The 15,808-nt window shown below is 39.0% G+C and overlaps 1 protein-coding gene and 1 pseudogene across 3 annotated transcripts in view; both read right to left on the bottom strand.

The window, feature by feature from the left end:
• Positions 1–1,101: 1,101 nt before the first annotated feature.
• Positions 1,102–15,808, bottom strand: part of SEC11A (SEC11 homolog A (S. cerevisiae)) — a 56,938-nt gene continuing 42,231 nt past the window's right edge. For 2 of the 3 annotated variants that reach the window (XM_006885148.1, XM_006885150.1), the window contains 3 exons: positions 12,495–12,614; positions 1,826–1,883; positions 1,102–1,628 (listed from right to left, as the gene is read on the bottom strand). In XM_006885148.1, coding sequence (XP_006885210.1) covers positions 1,578–1,628; positions 1,826–1,883; positions 12,495–12,614 — 229 coding nt within the window. In that variant the 3' untranslated portion in view covers positions 1,102–1,577. The remainder of the gene's footprint in view (positions 1,629–1,825; positions 1,884–12,494; positions 12,615–15,808) is intronic. The other variant, XM_006885149.1, reaches the window with a different exon arrangement.
• Positions 4,578–5,438, bottom strand: LOC102859133 (annotated as a pseudogene).

Raw genomic sequence — 15,808 nt, 5'->3', positions numbered from 1 at the left:
AGGAGAAAGATGGGCAGTCTCTTCCTTTAAGATTTACAGCCTCTAAAAACCCATCGGAGGTTCACTTGAGTCAATTCTGACTCAATGGCAATGAGTTGTTTGTTGAAAATGAGGGGATAAAAGCATGGAGTGACTGGCTTACATGTATTCAAAGTCTGAAGCCTACAGCCTACTTAACAGACTAGAATGGCACTGATCCCTACAAGGAGAGGTCCTCAGAAGACTGTCTCTATTTTTATTCCATGTGGAGTGCTGTGGGCACAGGGGTTAAGGGACAGTAGTGTAAAACCCACAGCCTTGGCTACCCAATGGACAGCTGCACTCTGTCCTATAGGGCTGCTCTGAGTCAGCACTGGCTTGATGGCAGCAAGTGTGGTTTTGAGTTTATTCTCATTCCATGAGCATTAGTATGGACTGCTTTCCACCTTAGGTGAACAAATAACAGAAACCGTTCATTACCCCAACTGAGAACACTTGTTCACTTTGGGATATCATGTGACTACAATAAGGAGACAGAGAGAATGAAGGTTACTTTGTGTTTAAAACACACTGGCTTGCCCTAAACAGTTTCCTTAATTGCCTCAATATAAGGAAGAGAACACCAACTGGGCTTTACATGCACTTTCTGCTTTGTCTTCTTCCCTTTAGGGTGGCATGAGGGAAAGGCAAACTCAAGTACTTAAGAGTCTCAGGACCCTAAGTTTAAAGAAAACAAACAGGACGATGGCCTCCAGATGCTAGCACACACCGCCTCTGTGCGGAAAAGGCTGAGAAGGTCTCTGCTACAGAAAGGGGTCTGGGGTGGGGGGTATAGCAAACAGATTTTTATAACCTCTCAGCCGTACCAGCATATTGATGCACATGAGTTACAACCAAGTCAAGAATCAATTTTATGAATAAGAAATTTCCTATGAAGGTCAATGGCTACTTTTGCTTCACAAAAGCTAAACAATATAGGGCAAACAAAGAGTATTAGTGTTAGGGCAACTTTCCTAGTTGAAGGGCTTGTTCACCAAAGCCCTGTATATCCCCAGGGAGTGCTAGGATCTAGCACAGATAGGTCAACTCTCAGAAGCTTTCCCGACAAACACAAGTCAGGGATAAGGGGTTGAATGTGCAAAGTCTTTTATTTAAAATTTGAAAAGTTAAGACTTATGACCACGTCAGCATAGGCCGTTCCCATCAGAAGGGGGAACGGCAGCTTCAAATGCGTGCAGAGCTGCATTTTCATTCACAGAACTCTGGAGGCACTTTAGAAGTGAAGCTGGGCTTCAAAAATACAAACACTGGGGGCTTTGGCTCAACCTTTTAATATAAAAAATTCACTGATGTACAAAAATGTGAAAGTGTGACAATGACAACATATGAAATTCTGTGATTGCAAGTCCCCTTGAGTGCACACCGAGGTGCACACGACCTGCCCACACATCCTGTGTGGAAACATAACCTAATGCAAACCAGTGCTGCCAAGAAGCGCCAGAACGTGTCTCCATTCCACCAGTCACAGGTCAGTATCTATTCCAAACGTTCAGTAACAAAAAGTACGGCATCTTCCCAGGAACTGCAAGGCGGACTTCTTACTCACGATGGACCAGCACAAACAAACCAAGCAGGAAGAGGACTGCGTACTAGAAAAGAAATACACAATCACAAGTCAGAGCAACTTTTAAGTTACAAAGTCCTAGGAAATAATGAGTAAACTTGCCTTTGTGACTGAGGCATATAACAAACCTATCCAATTATTCTTTTAACTGTAGTCCACTGAAGAGTCTCCAAAATTAAGCAAAAGATTTCATTTTTAATGAAACAAAGTATAGGCTCTTACCTTAAATTTGGGATAGTCATTCATAAGGATTGTCACAATTCCAATGTAAGGAACAAATCTAAAAATGAAATAAAAAACAGAAAACATCACAGCACCTCCTAAGGAAAGCAAACACCTTATATTACGGAACATTCTTAATAGCTCCCACAGAATAGGAAATTTCTGTTCACAGAGGCCACTGGCATACATAGCACACACTGCCCACCATCCACTCTCAGAGGCCAGCTGCTTGTGTGTCCAAGTTATAAACATCAGATTTACATATCTTTTCTTACGCACAGCCCATAGTTACAAACCAGCCATTACAAAGCCTATTTATAGGCAATTCGGAATTACAAATACTCCATTCCTAAGTCTGTCTTTAAATCAAATTTGTACATAAATCAGAACAGGTATGGTTCTTATTCTAAGTCAATCACATGTTTGTGTTAGTACATAGTATTCATTGCTCTCTTCTGTACACAAACATAAACTAAAGGCACACTTCCAGACAGATTAAAACACCTAACAGAGTAACAAAAATAATACTAAAACAGAGGAAAAAAAATAATAGAGTAATAAAATTTACATCCTAACAACAGAGTAATAAATATTAAACTGTTTTGATGTGTATTTCAAAATAGCACATGTATTACCAATCATTGTATGCTGCTCAAATTTTTACAAAAACAGACTTCCTATAACAAGGGTTGGTTCTTAACTCTGGATTGTACTTAAGTTGGACACTCATGACCCAGGGACGGTCAGTATGTATGACATGCTATTTGCACAGCAGCCAAATCACATACTGGTCATATTTCACAGAACATCTCATGGACGTTAAGTAAGGCACGGCTGTAATGTATTTGATCTTTTCAGCAGATTGTAGGAAAAAGAAGTTAGAAGCATCACCATTTTACAGATGAGGAAACACGACCATGTCTAAGGTACACAGCTTCTGTGTTGCTGCCCCAGTACCAGACTTGAGCCCTGATACTTCCAGGTGGTGGTAAATCTACAGCTGCTGGCTCATGAAGAGCTAGCAGCTAAGTCTACTGTTACACAGCCCTGCTGAAGCTGTCAATCTTTTTGGAGAAATAAGGCAAACATAGCTAAAACATTACATTAGAAGATACTTCATGTTAAGTGTTTAAAAGGTGAAGGTATGAACTCTAATACGGTACTTAATATTTCACAACCCTCTTATTTTTAACCACTTGTAACATTGTTTTGGCTGTCTTAACAGAGAAACTTCATGTAGAATTTTTAATTATCATGTCTTTGCCCCCACCTTCTTACATATCTCTACCACATGCTCACATGTGAAATCTTTTCCTCCTTGCTTTTTATAATACAGAACTATTCCCTACTTCCTGCTTGGGTCGCTAAAAATTTGTCACCCCCCCATCTCTCCCTCTTGTCTCTAACGTTTGTCTCCCCACACTAAATAAGGTAATCTGTTAAACAGTTTCCTAACACCTAGTATGTCTCTTTGATGTTCTCATCACAATTTGAAGGAATTAGCTGTTTGGTGTCTGTCTTTCATACTATAGTACACAGTGTACTTCTGCTCCTAAGAGTAAAAATGATGTTAATCTTATTCTTAACTGTCTCCAATGCCACACACTCTGCATATGGTGGCTGTCAAGTCAGTACTGGCTGACCAAATGTCTGGGCTGCTTCTTTTCTTTCTCCTTTGGGGATTTAATTTTCTCTTCATGCTTCACATCTTCTTAAGAATTCAGAGGGAAGAGAAAACTAGTAGGTACCACTGATGTAGGGAACTCTGGTAGCCCAGTGGTAGGGCCTACGTTGCAATCCTGAAGGCACGCAGTTCAAATCTACCAGCTGCTCTGTGGGAGAAAGACAGGCATTCTCCTCCCATGTGATTAAAACACCCTCTGAAAACTCACAAGAGGGTCAGCCATAGGTTGGCTCCAACTTTACAGTACACATCACTACCACCACCAACCACTGATGGGGGAGGAAAAGATATTGAGCAAATGCACCGCTTCTTCTTTCTTCCTGCTCTAGGACAGCTGGACTCTGAAGTGCATAGACAGCTGTTATCAGGTAGAGCTCATCCTAGAAAGGGAGTCGGGCTGAAGTGGAGGCTGATCTTTGCAAACTTTATACTAGTCCAGTAATCTTTATTCAGGGCATCCACAACTTCTTCATCATACCAAAGGCAGCACCAACACCAAATACCACCGACCCAGCACCCCCACCATCGAAGCCTTCGGTAAACTTGAAAAAGAGAAACTTTGTCTTTGGCACACTTCACTTCCTTCAAACAAACCCTTACCTCCTATCTCCTGTTCTCACCCTTTCCCACATCCTTCCCTTTGGGTAGTACTACCTAGGCCTCTTTCTTTCGCCTCCCCCTGCAATTCCCATTTCTTAAGTTAGTGCTTCTTCTAAGCTAAACTACTGAGAATCACTTGGATGGCCTGTTGAAAATTCAGAAATCTTTATCACTCGCAAATTTACTAAATTGGAGAATCTGTGTGATGTGAGGTCTAAGATACCCCTGTACACTCCAGTTATTACCATAGGTGAGCACAGCTAAGCTCTACAAAAGTAGGCAGGTTTTCTGAAGTTAATAAAACACAGTTTCTTCTTCTCTTTCTTTTTAATTTTAAAATATCTTGCTGTCTTTAGTAATTTAAACAATGGACCCACAATGCTTCTGACAAGGACAGCATCAAGCATAATGAAATGAGCTGGCTCAACTTTTCTCCTTTACCTCTTGTCTGAGGATGACACTTGATTTTCATGAATCCCGGGCTGCAGTGCCAGGGATTATTTCAATTAGCTCCTCTGCGTTGCCAGCTTGGCGGGTACAGCTGAATGTCAAAGTCAGTTTGTCGATCATCTCAGAGGCATTCCTCCTACCATTGCCCACAGCTGCCACGCTTGCACGGTGTTCACTAGTGGTGGACTCCTTAAGAGAATGGTAGATGAGGTTTGCCAGATTGTATGCTTGGTAACTGGTAGCACATCAGCATCAATATTATCATGGATACTCATGCTGTCAGCACCTGTGATGGTGTTAAGGGAAAACATGGTCTTTTCATCAGTCTTAGGGGAGATGGCAGACCTCAACGGATTAATGACAGCAGAGCCTTCATCAAATTCATAACCCGAGCTCAACAATTCATGGCAAATAACTGATGCATCTCCAAAAGTAGGAAGCTTCCTTCCACTTCTTTAAATGTCACCAGGATGCTCCTGATTTTATTTCCAATCCCAACAATCATAACTTCTTTTCTGGCTGCTGTAAGCTCAGCCACTTCACTTTTCTGCTTGGCAACTGAGGAATGAACAGCACCACAAAGCCCTCAATCTGAGGATACCCCAATAATAAGGTGTTTCTTCTTGCCCTCAGAGACCTAAGTATCAGCTTTCTCATAGAGAGCCAGAGACCCCACTTCAGATTTCCAAGCTGGTTTCTGCTCCCTCTCTGCTCGGGCATATTTTGCTGCTGCTACCATGTTCACAGACTTGGTAATTTGCTGGTTTTGATTGGCTTCAGTTGCCTGGTAATATCTTTCAAAGTTGTCCTATTTTGAAATTGGGTCCATTGTGACTGCATCGCCCAAACTGAGACAACGAGGTTTGCGGGAGAAAACATGATGGTGCGGCCTTGTTGAAGGTCAGGCAGACAGACACCCTTTCTCTTTTTAATGCAATGGCTAACAGCCAATTTTGTTTGTTTCATTTCATCTTTAATACCTTCACAGAGGCAAGCACTTCTGAAGAAGGTAAAGCATCTTATATTTAAGAACACGGAAGAGGTTTTTTTGTCTGCCAAATGCCTCACAGGAAAATGCCGGTGAAGGGCTATATTAAGTTTCTGTGATTTCTAGTAAACAGTATCACATTGCTGTTCCTGGTTTGATCATTCTCATGAACAGAGTTTGCTTCATTCTTAGTTATCTCTATTAATGATATCTATGCCAAAAGAACTATAACCTTTGGTTGTTAACGACCACCTAAAACGACTTACGACTTAAGTCTCAGAAATATTTTTCAAAGGTTAGCTTTTCCTTGCTCACTCAAATGGAAAGTAAAGCTGCTTGATCTTTATGAGTAATATTAATAACACCACTGCAAGAATATGAGGTGTATATCAAACAAAAGATTTCAATACCTGCACCACTGCTTCCCTTCACAGGCAGAGACAAGCAGAGTGCACAAGGAGGTTGCACTTTTCTCCTGCTCTGCTCAGATAAACTCATATGCTAACACAGACTTGTTAATAGGCGGATTAAAGTGTAAATAAGTAAAAGAAATGTCATCATAAGCCAACTCCAACACCAGCATGTGCCAAGCTAGCATCTGGAATGTATGGTTAAATTATCTCCTTGGGAGTTTTGGGGTTCAAAGTTGCTGCTGAGAAAAATGTCTCAGAAACGAAGACTATCTACTGATATTTGAGGAGAAAAAGGAATAGCTATTTTAAAGCAAGAGGCCAAAACAATTAAAAAAAAAAAATAGATGGCCACAAAATTTAAGAGGGAAATCCCTGCATAATCCTGTCAGATGTCAAAAGGGGTCTAGTAAATGTGGAAGTTAGCAGCTGACTTAATATGAGACTATGCCATGATCAAAGAAAGATCATTTTGTTGGTATTCTAGAACAGTTTCAAGTTAAATAAAAATTGCATGCTAAAAGTCTTATTTGTAAGACTGATTTTAGTGTACACAGTACGCAGTTACTCTTCCTCTGTACATTTTTTTACTCCTCTTTTCATTGTCAGTATATCTCTATTCCCAATCTTTCATTAGCTGCTTTTGACAAGGACTAAGGATGACAAAAGAAGAATTGATGCCTTTTAGTTGTGGTGCTGGAGAAGAGTCTTGAACATACTGTGGACTGACAAGAAAATAAATAGGCCTATCTTAGAGAGGGCAAAATCAAGTTTCTCCTTGGAAGCTAAGATTTTGAAGCTCCGTCTCACATACTTTGGGCATGTGGCCTGGAGAGACTGGTCCTTGTAGAAGGACATCATGGTTGGAAGGGTGTAGGGATGGCGCAGGACAGGAAAACCCTGGATGAGATGGACTGATACAGTAACAAGGGCAATAGGAGTAGGAATTAGTGGGACTGGCTCAGGACAGGGCAGGCTTCAGAGCTGCTGTACACAGGGTTGCTATGGGTCACAGGCAATTCAACGGAACCCAACAACAATAATTATCTTCCTTTGTCTAATATGTCCTTCTTTGTCAACTACCTGGATTTAGAGGGATTCATCCCTATGAATTTATTAATTGGTTTAGTAGCAGCTACATTTTCTGAAGTCTTGTTTATTACGTGTTACAACATGACTAAGCTCTCTTGGCCTAGTGGGTAAAGAGTTGCAGTGCCAATCCAAAGGCAGGCGGTTTAAATCCATCCACTAGCTGTTCTGAGGAAGAAAGATGGGGGTAATCTGCCAGGAGATTTACAGCCTCTGAAAACCCATAGGGGATCAGTTCTGACTCAATGGCCCATAGTAACAACAAACAACACTGCTGCACCTCAAAAGCATTACTGTAAATGAAGGAAGCTACATACACTAGGTAATATACTGCATGATTTAATGGTATGAAATGCCCAGAACAGACACGTCTAGATAAGACAGGCAGAAAGAAGCCCTGGAGGTACAAAGATTAAGAGTTTGGCTGTTTGACACAATTAGAACAAAAGATTGATAGTATGAATATACCCATCCAAGTGGTTGCCTGGGGTTAGAGGGTAAAGAGCAATACAAAGCGGAATGAAGGGGATGACAGTTTTAGAAATTGTTTTCCTTAAGGCTTTTAGTCTTCCTTGTGAGGTTTTTAAAGTGTGCAGCTGTTTGAACACTTTTAAAAAAAATGCATAAAGATATTTGTACCTCAGTAACAGATTGTAACTATCTTCAAGACCTGGGTACAATCTGACTTCAAAATATCAGTTTAGTGCTTTATAAACACAATTTCCACAAAAGAGGCTGATATGTGCCAACATGTGTCAAGGTAAGTGGTATAATCAATAGAAAGTGAATTTTTACAGTTAAGATTCTGGGTTCCTCCTGTTCATGTTCCAGGTGTTTCATACTTTATGGAACATTACTCAATTCAGAGAATGCCAGGTTATTTAATTATTTTTTTTATTAAAAACTACAAAAAGGCCTCTATATTTTCATTGTTGAGATTTAAAAAACAGCTCTGTATAGAGTTTGAGATTTTTCAGAATATTTTAACAAAGATATTTATTTGAACAAAAGTATCCAAACCTTCTTATTTGTTATGTAAATATATGTACCTTACATTATAAGATAACGCTGCTTCACCCAAACAAAAAACCAAAGTGAGAGGACAGACATGTATTAAATGCTTAGGAATCAAGATCCAGATAAAGGGACCCTATTATGCTAGTTGTTTGTGCTGTTGCTGTGTATTGTCAAGTAAGAAATGACCTGCAGTTGACCTTCTGGGTTTTCAAAGGCAGTAAGTAGAATTCATGGGAGGAAACTGCACATCTTTCTCTCACTGGGCAGCTGGTAGATTTGAAATGCGTACTTTTGGGATGGTAGCACAATTCCTTACTAGTAAGCCACCAGAGTATCAATAAAACAGTATTGAAAAGCTTATCAAAAGGAGACCTTGTGCTCGCTTCGGCAGCACATATACTAAAATTGGAACGATACAGAGAAGATTAGCATGGCCCCTGCGCAAAGATGACACGCAAATTCATGAAGCGTTCCATATTTTCGACCCTGAAATTAACCAGTCTGTAACGAAGGCTACCTCCTTTCACCTACAAATTTTGTCTTTGGATACAAAGCTAAGTGGATAGTCCTTACGGAGGGACTGTTTAAAAAAAAAAAAAAAGGAGACCTTGAGAATTGGAAGAATATCCTTTGCTCATGGATAGGAAGACTCAATATTGTGAAAATGGCAATACTACCAAAGGCAATTTACACGTTTAATGCAATCACAATACAAATACCAATCCCATTCTTTAACGAGATGGAAAAGGCAATCTCCAGTTTCGTTTGGAATGGAAAGAAGCCCTGAATACGCAAAGCACTCCTTAAAAATAGAAGAAAGGTAGGAGGTATCTCACTCCCCGATTTCAAATCCTACAACACTGCCGTGGTGGTAAAGACAGCATGGTACTGGTACAATGACAGACACATGGACCAATGGAATAGAATAGAATAGAATAGTGAACCTGGAGATCAGCCCATCTATCTGTGGTCAACTGATTTTTGACAAGGAGATGAAATCAGTTAAGTGAGGAAATGACAGCCTTTTTAACAAATGGTGTTGGCAAAATTGGAAAAGTATCTGCAAAAGATTCAAGCAAGAGCCACACCTCACTCCATATACAAAAACCAACTCAAGGTGGATCATGGACCTGAGACTAAAACCAAGGACTATAAACTTCATTAAAGTAAAACTGGGAACAACGCTAGAAGTCCTAATCCACAACATAAACAGTCTTTCAAATATCCTGAAAAACCTACAACCAGGAGAAGATGAAATAGATGAATGGGATCTTCTAAGAATCAAATCCCTATGCACATCCAAGAACTTCTCCAACAGGGTTAAAAGGAAAGGCACAGACTGGGAAAAAGTATTAGGGAATGACATATCAGATAAGGGACTTATAGCCAGAATTTATAAAATACTTGGGCACCACAACAAGATAAAGCTAAATAATTCAACAGAAAAATGGGCACAGGATATGAACAGACACTTCACCGAAGAAGACATTCAGATGGCCAACAAGCACATGAAGAAATGTTCAAAATCCCTAGCTCTAAGGGAGATGAAAATTAAAACAACTATGAGATATCATCTCACCCCAGACAGAATAGCAAAATTTAACAGAAGAGCAAGCAACAAATGCTGGCGAGGTTGTGGAGAAACTGGAACCCTTATTCACTGTTGGTGGAAGTGTAAAATGGTGCAACCACTGTGGAAGGTGGCATGGCGCTTTCTCAAAAAGTTGCAAATAGAGATACCATTTGACCCAGCAATTCCACTACTAGGAATATACCCCAAAGAGACCATAACTGACATCCAAGCAGATATATGCACACCCATGTTTATCAGCTGGAAACAACCTAAGTGCCCATCAACAAATGAATGGATAGAGAGGCTGTGGTATAGTCACACAATGGAATACTACACTGCACTGAAAAACAAGGAACTCACGCAATATTAAAAATGGCTGACTCTGGAGGACATTATGCTGAGTGAAGTATCTCAATCACAAAAGGATAAATACTGCATGGTGCCACTGTTGTAAAACAGGACTGACTTTGAGGTTGGGAAGAGACCGAGAATGATGGGTTCTATAATGTATATGCATTGAAACAGATGAGAGAGAAAACGGTTTAAAAGGGATATTGATTCGGTATTTTTGTCATGACAGGAGTATAGAGAAGGCTACATGGTGGAGTGAACCTGGGGGAGGGATTGTAAAACAATGAAATAATTTTTCTTTTACTTTTCCAAGAAGGTAGTGTACTAGGGGGGAGGTTTGGGAGTTGAGGAAAGTGGAACAATGAATGAATGGAAATCCAAAGTGTCTGTAAATTTTTACTGAAGTTAATAATAAATTTAAACTAAAAAAAGAAAAGCTTATCAAGAGCTTTAAAATGTGCTTACTTTCCAGCAGCAATTCTACTTCTAGGAATTCACTGTGAAGAAATGACTGTTCAGAGGCAATGATATATATGCAACAAGAATGTTCATTATTATTTACAACAGAAAAAAACTAGAATAAGGTGTCTAACAATAGGAAACTGGCTAAATAAAAGTACTGTCTAGCCATATATATAGCTTTGAAAACGAAGATGTGAAAATAAATTTACTGATCTGTAAAGATATGAATATTTTTTGGAATGAAGAAAAGTTTTAAAACAGTGTGACTATTCTTTCCCATATGCAAAATGTGTTTACTTATTTTGGTATATCAGTATCTATGATTTCTGTGTATATAAACAAAGGCTGAAGGCCAATACACCAAAAAGTTACCTGTATACCTCCTCACATATTAACACGGCTAAGTTCCAAAGATCAGGCTGTTATGTGAAAATTGGCATTGTGTGAAAAGGGGAGATGATCATATATCTTTATATAAACGCCAAATTATACTGTTATATACCTGTTAAACCACTGAGGAATTAGAGCACGGCCACGTTGACAAATAACCTAGATCATCACAGCCAGTGTCAATCTTACCAAGCACCTTGATATTTGCTACTCTAAACATGTATCATTAATTTGGAAAACAGTAGGAGAATAACGATATTTTATTACTATAGTAAATGTGGAATGTTGAATGATGAGGCTGAGTTGCTAAGTGAGGAGTAGGTGTAAATATTTACAGAGCAAGAGGAGAGAAGTGACTTGGCTTTATGATTATTTGTAATTCCGTATGTTTGTAACTAAACCTGCTCCTTTACAGTTAAAAGAAAAACAAATGATTCAAAGAAGTTGATGAGTCTGAGTAACCATCTATGTAGCATCCTGGGGCCGGAGGCATTGACGACTTAATTTGGACCATATAAGTATGCTTAGTTCCATCATAGGGAAGTTGTTCTTCCGAACTGGGAACATGCACAAAAAAACAGCTCTGCAGAGTATACAAAACACACTGATGCTTGTTCTGGTCAGATCTCTATGGTCCCAGATTACGTAGCTGTGACGTAAATACACAGTTTTGCCTTAACAACTCATACTTCCTTCTCTACAAAAGAGGAGCAATGTGGAGGCTGGTCCCCTAGTGCAATATCTCTGTATCCACTCTTATCTATTCTAGGCCAGGAGGAGCAGGTAAGCTAAGAGTGCCATGTGTCATCAGAAGAGAGAACCAACAGTTGCCCTCAGAAATGGTGTGTCAGTAGTTCGGATGTGAAGGTTAAAAGGGCAGGCTCCAGAGTCAGACTGTCACTTATCAGCCATGTGACCTCAGATAAAGTAACCTGACTCATCTGTGTTTCTTCATGTGTAAAATGGGAATATCATAGTGGTTCTAAAGTTAAAAGGAAGTAATACTTGCAAAGCATTTACAATGATAATCTCAGGCACATAGAAAGCCCTTATAAACATGAATTACTGTTAATACTATTAATAACATTAAAGTAATAACAACCATTCTTGCATCAGTAACTTACAATTCCTGTTCTCTACTCATCTGTTCTTCTGACACAATCTAGAATAAATAGGCTTAGTATAATTTTTAAATTTCATTTTACTTCATCAATTTTACGATCAGAAATAAAATGGTATATAATAAAATTATATGATAAACTTAATCTGGAATAACATTTTAAGGTGCTGATTCAGTAAATCTTTAAGAAACAAGTTTCAAAAAGCAGGATGATTGCCACACAGCAGAGAAAACAGAGGACATGGAAAGTGCCTAATAACACTTCCTGAATGGACTGCGTAAACAGACAGATTTTAAAAGTCATCAACATCTCATCATGAATATTCTATGCTTTGATTGCATCCCAGTTCCCCTTCATTGCAGAATTACAACTGAGGTTTTAGATGCGTTCAAGAAGCATACTTAGTCAAAGGCTACAACAGATTTGATGGAACTGAGACCAAATCATTATAAGGAGGATTATGATCAGACAGCACAAGTGAAAAGGCCATGTTTTAAAAAAAGAGAAGCTTAAGATGTTCTCCTCTGTACTTACCCCCTTGCTCTTCCCACAACATCTTTTTTCTCTAGCCAATGTTGTCCTTGTTTATAGAGGCCCCGGTCATCAACTGCATTATTATCTCCTTTGGTCAAAAACTTGATATGTCCATTTTGCCTTAAAAAAACCAAGAGAAGCCCAACTTATCAAATGCTTTTGATAGCTATTAGATAGTACTTCAATAGCTGTATGAAAGCACAAAATTTACTCTTGTTCACTAAAAATTCCTGTGGCACTGTGATAGTTTACCATCATTCTTCAAAATAATTATTTCGCTAACAGGATGTTAGTAGCTGTGTTGCTTTTAATAGGGAAAAGACCAAAAGCAAAGTCCAACATTATGGAACTGAAATTCTATGCAAGCATTAAAAATGAGACCTCTCTTGCTTTTATTTTATTCTTGACATGGAGACTTTCTAACATTCACAAAATTAGATATAACAGTACAACAAGTCCCCAAGTACCTATCTATCCCTCGGTTCCAGTAATTGTTAATTTATGGGCAAGTCTGTTTCACCCACACACCTATCTATTTTAAATCTAATCTTAGGTATATCATCTCCAAGTGTTTCTGTAAAGAGCATCACTGGGGATATTGTTCTTGTTTTGTTTTTTAAAGCATAAGTATTATAAACAGAAAAAGAAAGAACTATGAAAGCTTCACGATACCAAAACTAAACCATTCCAGTTGCCATCAAGAGAATTCCGACTCACAGCAAACCCAGGTTTGAACCCAGGGTTGAATCGCTCCACAGAAATTCTTTAGGCGCAATCTTTACAGGAGTTGACCCAACCATCTTTCTTGCAGGGTAGGGTACTTTCACTGGGCAGGTTTGAACTGCCAGCCTTGAGATTAGCATCAAGTACAAACTGAACAACTCAAGGACTATTTCACTCAAATTTACTGAGTGGAAAAAAAAATTAGATCTACAGTATAAACTAATTTCTTACATTAAAAGAAAGAAAACTACCAATTTTCTGGAAATACAGAGGGAAGGAACATGCATATTACACCACTCCACAGGATGTGACTGGCTGTGGCAAATGACAGGATAACTCTCTTTCTTCAATCAACAAATTTCAAGGAAAAAAGAAAACAGAAGGAACTGGCAAAGGAAGAGATGTTAAAGCCTTATCAATTGGTTGCATCTAAGGATCTTCTTTTGCATATAGATTCAAGCTGTTGGGAAAAAAGATATGACACAATTGGGGATTTGACCCAGTAGTGGAAATTCAATGACATAAAAGAATTTTTTTCTTTTTCCAGATATAGCCACGTTAATTGTAGTTTTATCTATCTATCTATTTATATCTATGGGGGGTTTTGGTAGGTATTTATGGAAATATTTCCAGTTGTCATATACTGTGTATGAGTAGATTAAAAATAAAGGGGGGGGGGAAAGGGGAAAGAAAAGAGTGTGGATGGGTCAGAACTGGTTGTAGATTAACATTAGGAAAGCTTGTGAAAGCTGGACCCTGTGTAAAGTGGTAACCTATCAGAGAAGGAATGTCCAAATAATTTTCACTAAAAGGAGCAAGAGAGAAGTGGTAAGACTGCATGCACCCTGTGAAAGGCAGAAAACTCTGAGAAGATCTGGGGGAAAAGGTGGTCCCACTGTGTTTCAGATTTCACTGTAATTGTTGGGACTAAATGATAGGTACATAAGAACTCATCAGAATGCTCTGGTTTTGTGGATGTTAGATATTTTCTAAATTTAAAAAGTTAAAGAAATAGAAAACAGCAAATAAGCCACAATGCCTATGGCTGCTTTTTTAAAAGATTACTGTATCTTCTATTTGTATCTCCAACAAACATGGATTTCTTTCATATTAGGTTAAAAAAGTTGTAATAATAAAGCCTTTAATTCTTCAGGTATGTCAGTGTTTATAAAAAAACACACCCTTTTTTTACTAGAATACTTTAATTCAATCACAGAACCATGATGTTTTCAGTAATTATAAAATATAACTGAAAGCAAAAGAAATTTTGCAGGTGAAGATGATCAGCTTAAATATAATTCAAGTTTGGGTTAACCACTCTACTAGAAAGAAGACAATTAGCTTCAGATTGCTACTAACATTCACTTACGATTCCAAGTAAGCAACTGGTTCATTTAGACATTAAATCTGCAGATAAAACTAAATTGAGAGGTGCTGCAAACACCAAAGACAGATAAGTGCAAACAGTCACATTAAAAATAAGATTCCAGTTAGGGGGGAAAAAATGCAAATATATACAGAGAAAAAGAATCCGTACCTGACAACTCAAAGTGAAATAATATCTGAAAACTCCTAGAGGGTAAAAGAAGGAAGGTGTCAAGAGAGGCTAGCTGTAAAGAGTAAAATTTAGGACCAGCAGAAAGGAAGATTCTATTCAAACATAAAAATAACACCAGCCCCACAAGTACAGAAAAGCAGAATCAGATATGTGGAGAGGAAAGCTGAGAGATGGGAAACTTTCCAGGGAAGGGGAGTGGGGTGGGAAAGAAGGAAATGGAAGCTTCTGGAGTCCTGGGCTGTGCCCACCCCAGATCTGATTTGCCAACACAACAAGCACATACAACCTAAGAGCTGAAACTAGGTCAGAACATTATACTTTTCTGGAAAAGCAGAAGTCTCTTTTCTCAATTTATTGTGATAGAACAAATATTCTCTCATGGCAATCAGCTCTCAGTAAACAAGTTCTCAAGACTTACTTGAGAACTTGATACCTCATGAGTCCTAAATACTGACTGAAGACATATATGTATATAGGACTTTTCTTCTGCTAGCACAGGTATCAGACAGCAGACCCCGCAGACCCACCCTATTTTCTCAGGTAATCGGAGACGCCAAAAGCCCACGACATCCGTTCCAGCCTGCGGCCCTCGGGCCAAGAAAAGCCTATCTACACAGCAAGTCTACAGGATGCATCACCTTTAACCGATAAATATTGCGACTAAACTTCAGAGACACTGATCCCAACATAAGGAACTACCATCAGCTGCTGTGTTTGAAATCACAGAAGCCATTGAAGCTTCACATATAAGTTATTAGATGGAGGGCTGGTGAAAGGGAGATAGATGTGAAGGGAGGGGGTAGAAGTGGATGGATATCCTGTGGGATGGTGAAGCAGGAAATAAGTGTGTAATGGTGCATGTGAGAAAAGCAGGGCCAACACTGACACTAAAGTTAACTCCGCAATAAGGGATATACCTTTAACTTGCTGGTCTGTCTAATACTTCTCTAAATCTGAACATTCATATTGAGACAGACTAGGAAGAAGGATTGGCCATCCACTTCTGAAATAGCAGGCCTCTGAAAACCCTATG

This window comes from Elephantulus edwardii, unplaced genomic scaffold, assembly GCF_000299155.1.
Source record: "Elephantulus edwardii isolate Elephantulus edwardi_28Jun2011 unplaced genomic scaffold, EleEdw1.0 scaffold00041, whole genome shotgun sequence".
NCBI classification, from domain to species: domain Eukaryota; kingdom Metazoa; phylum Chordata; class Mammalia; order Macroscelidea; family Macroscelididae; genus Elephantulus; species Elephantulus edwardii.
This window is presented reverse-complemented; position numbering and strand designations above follow the sequence as displayed.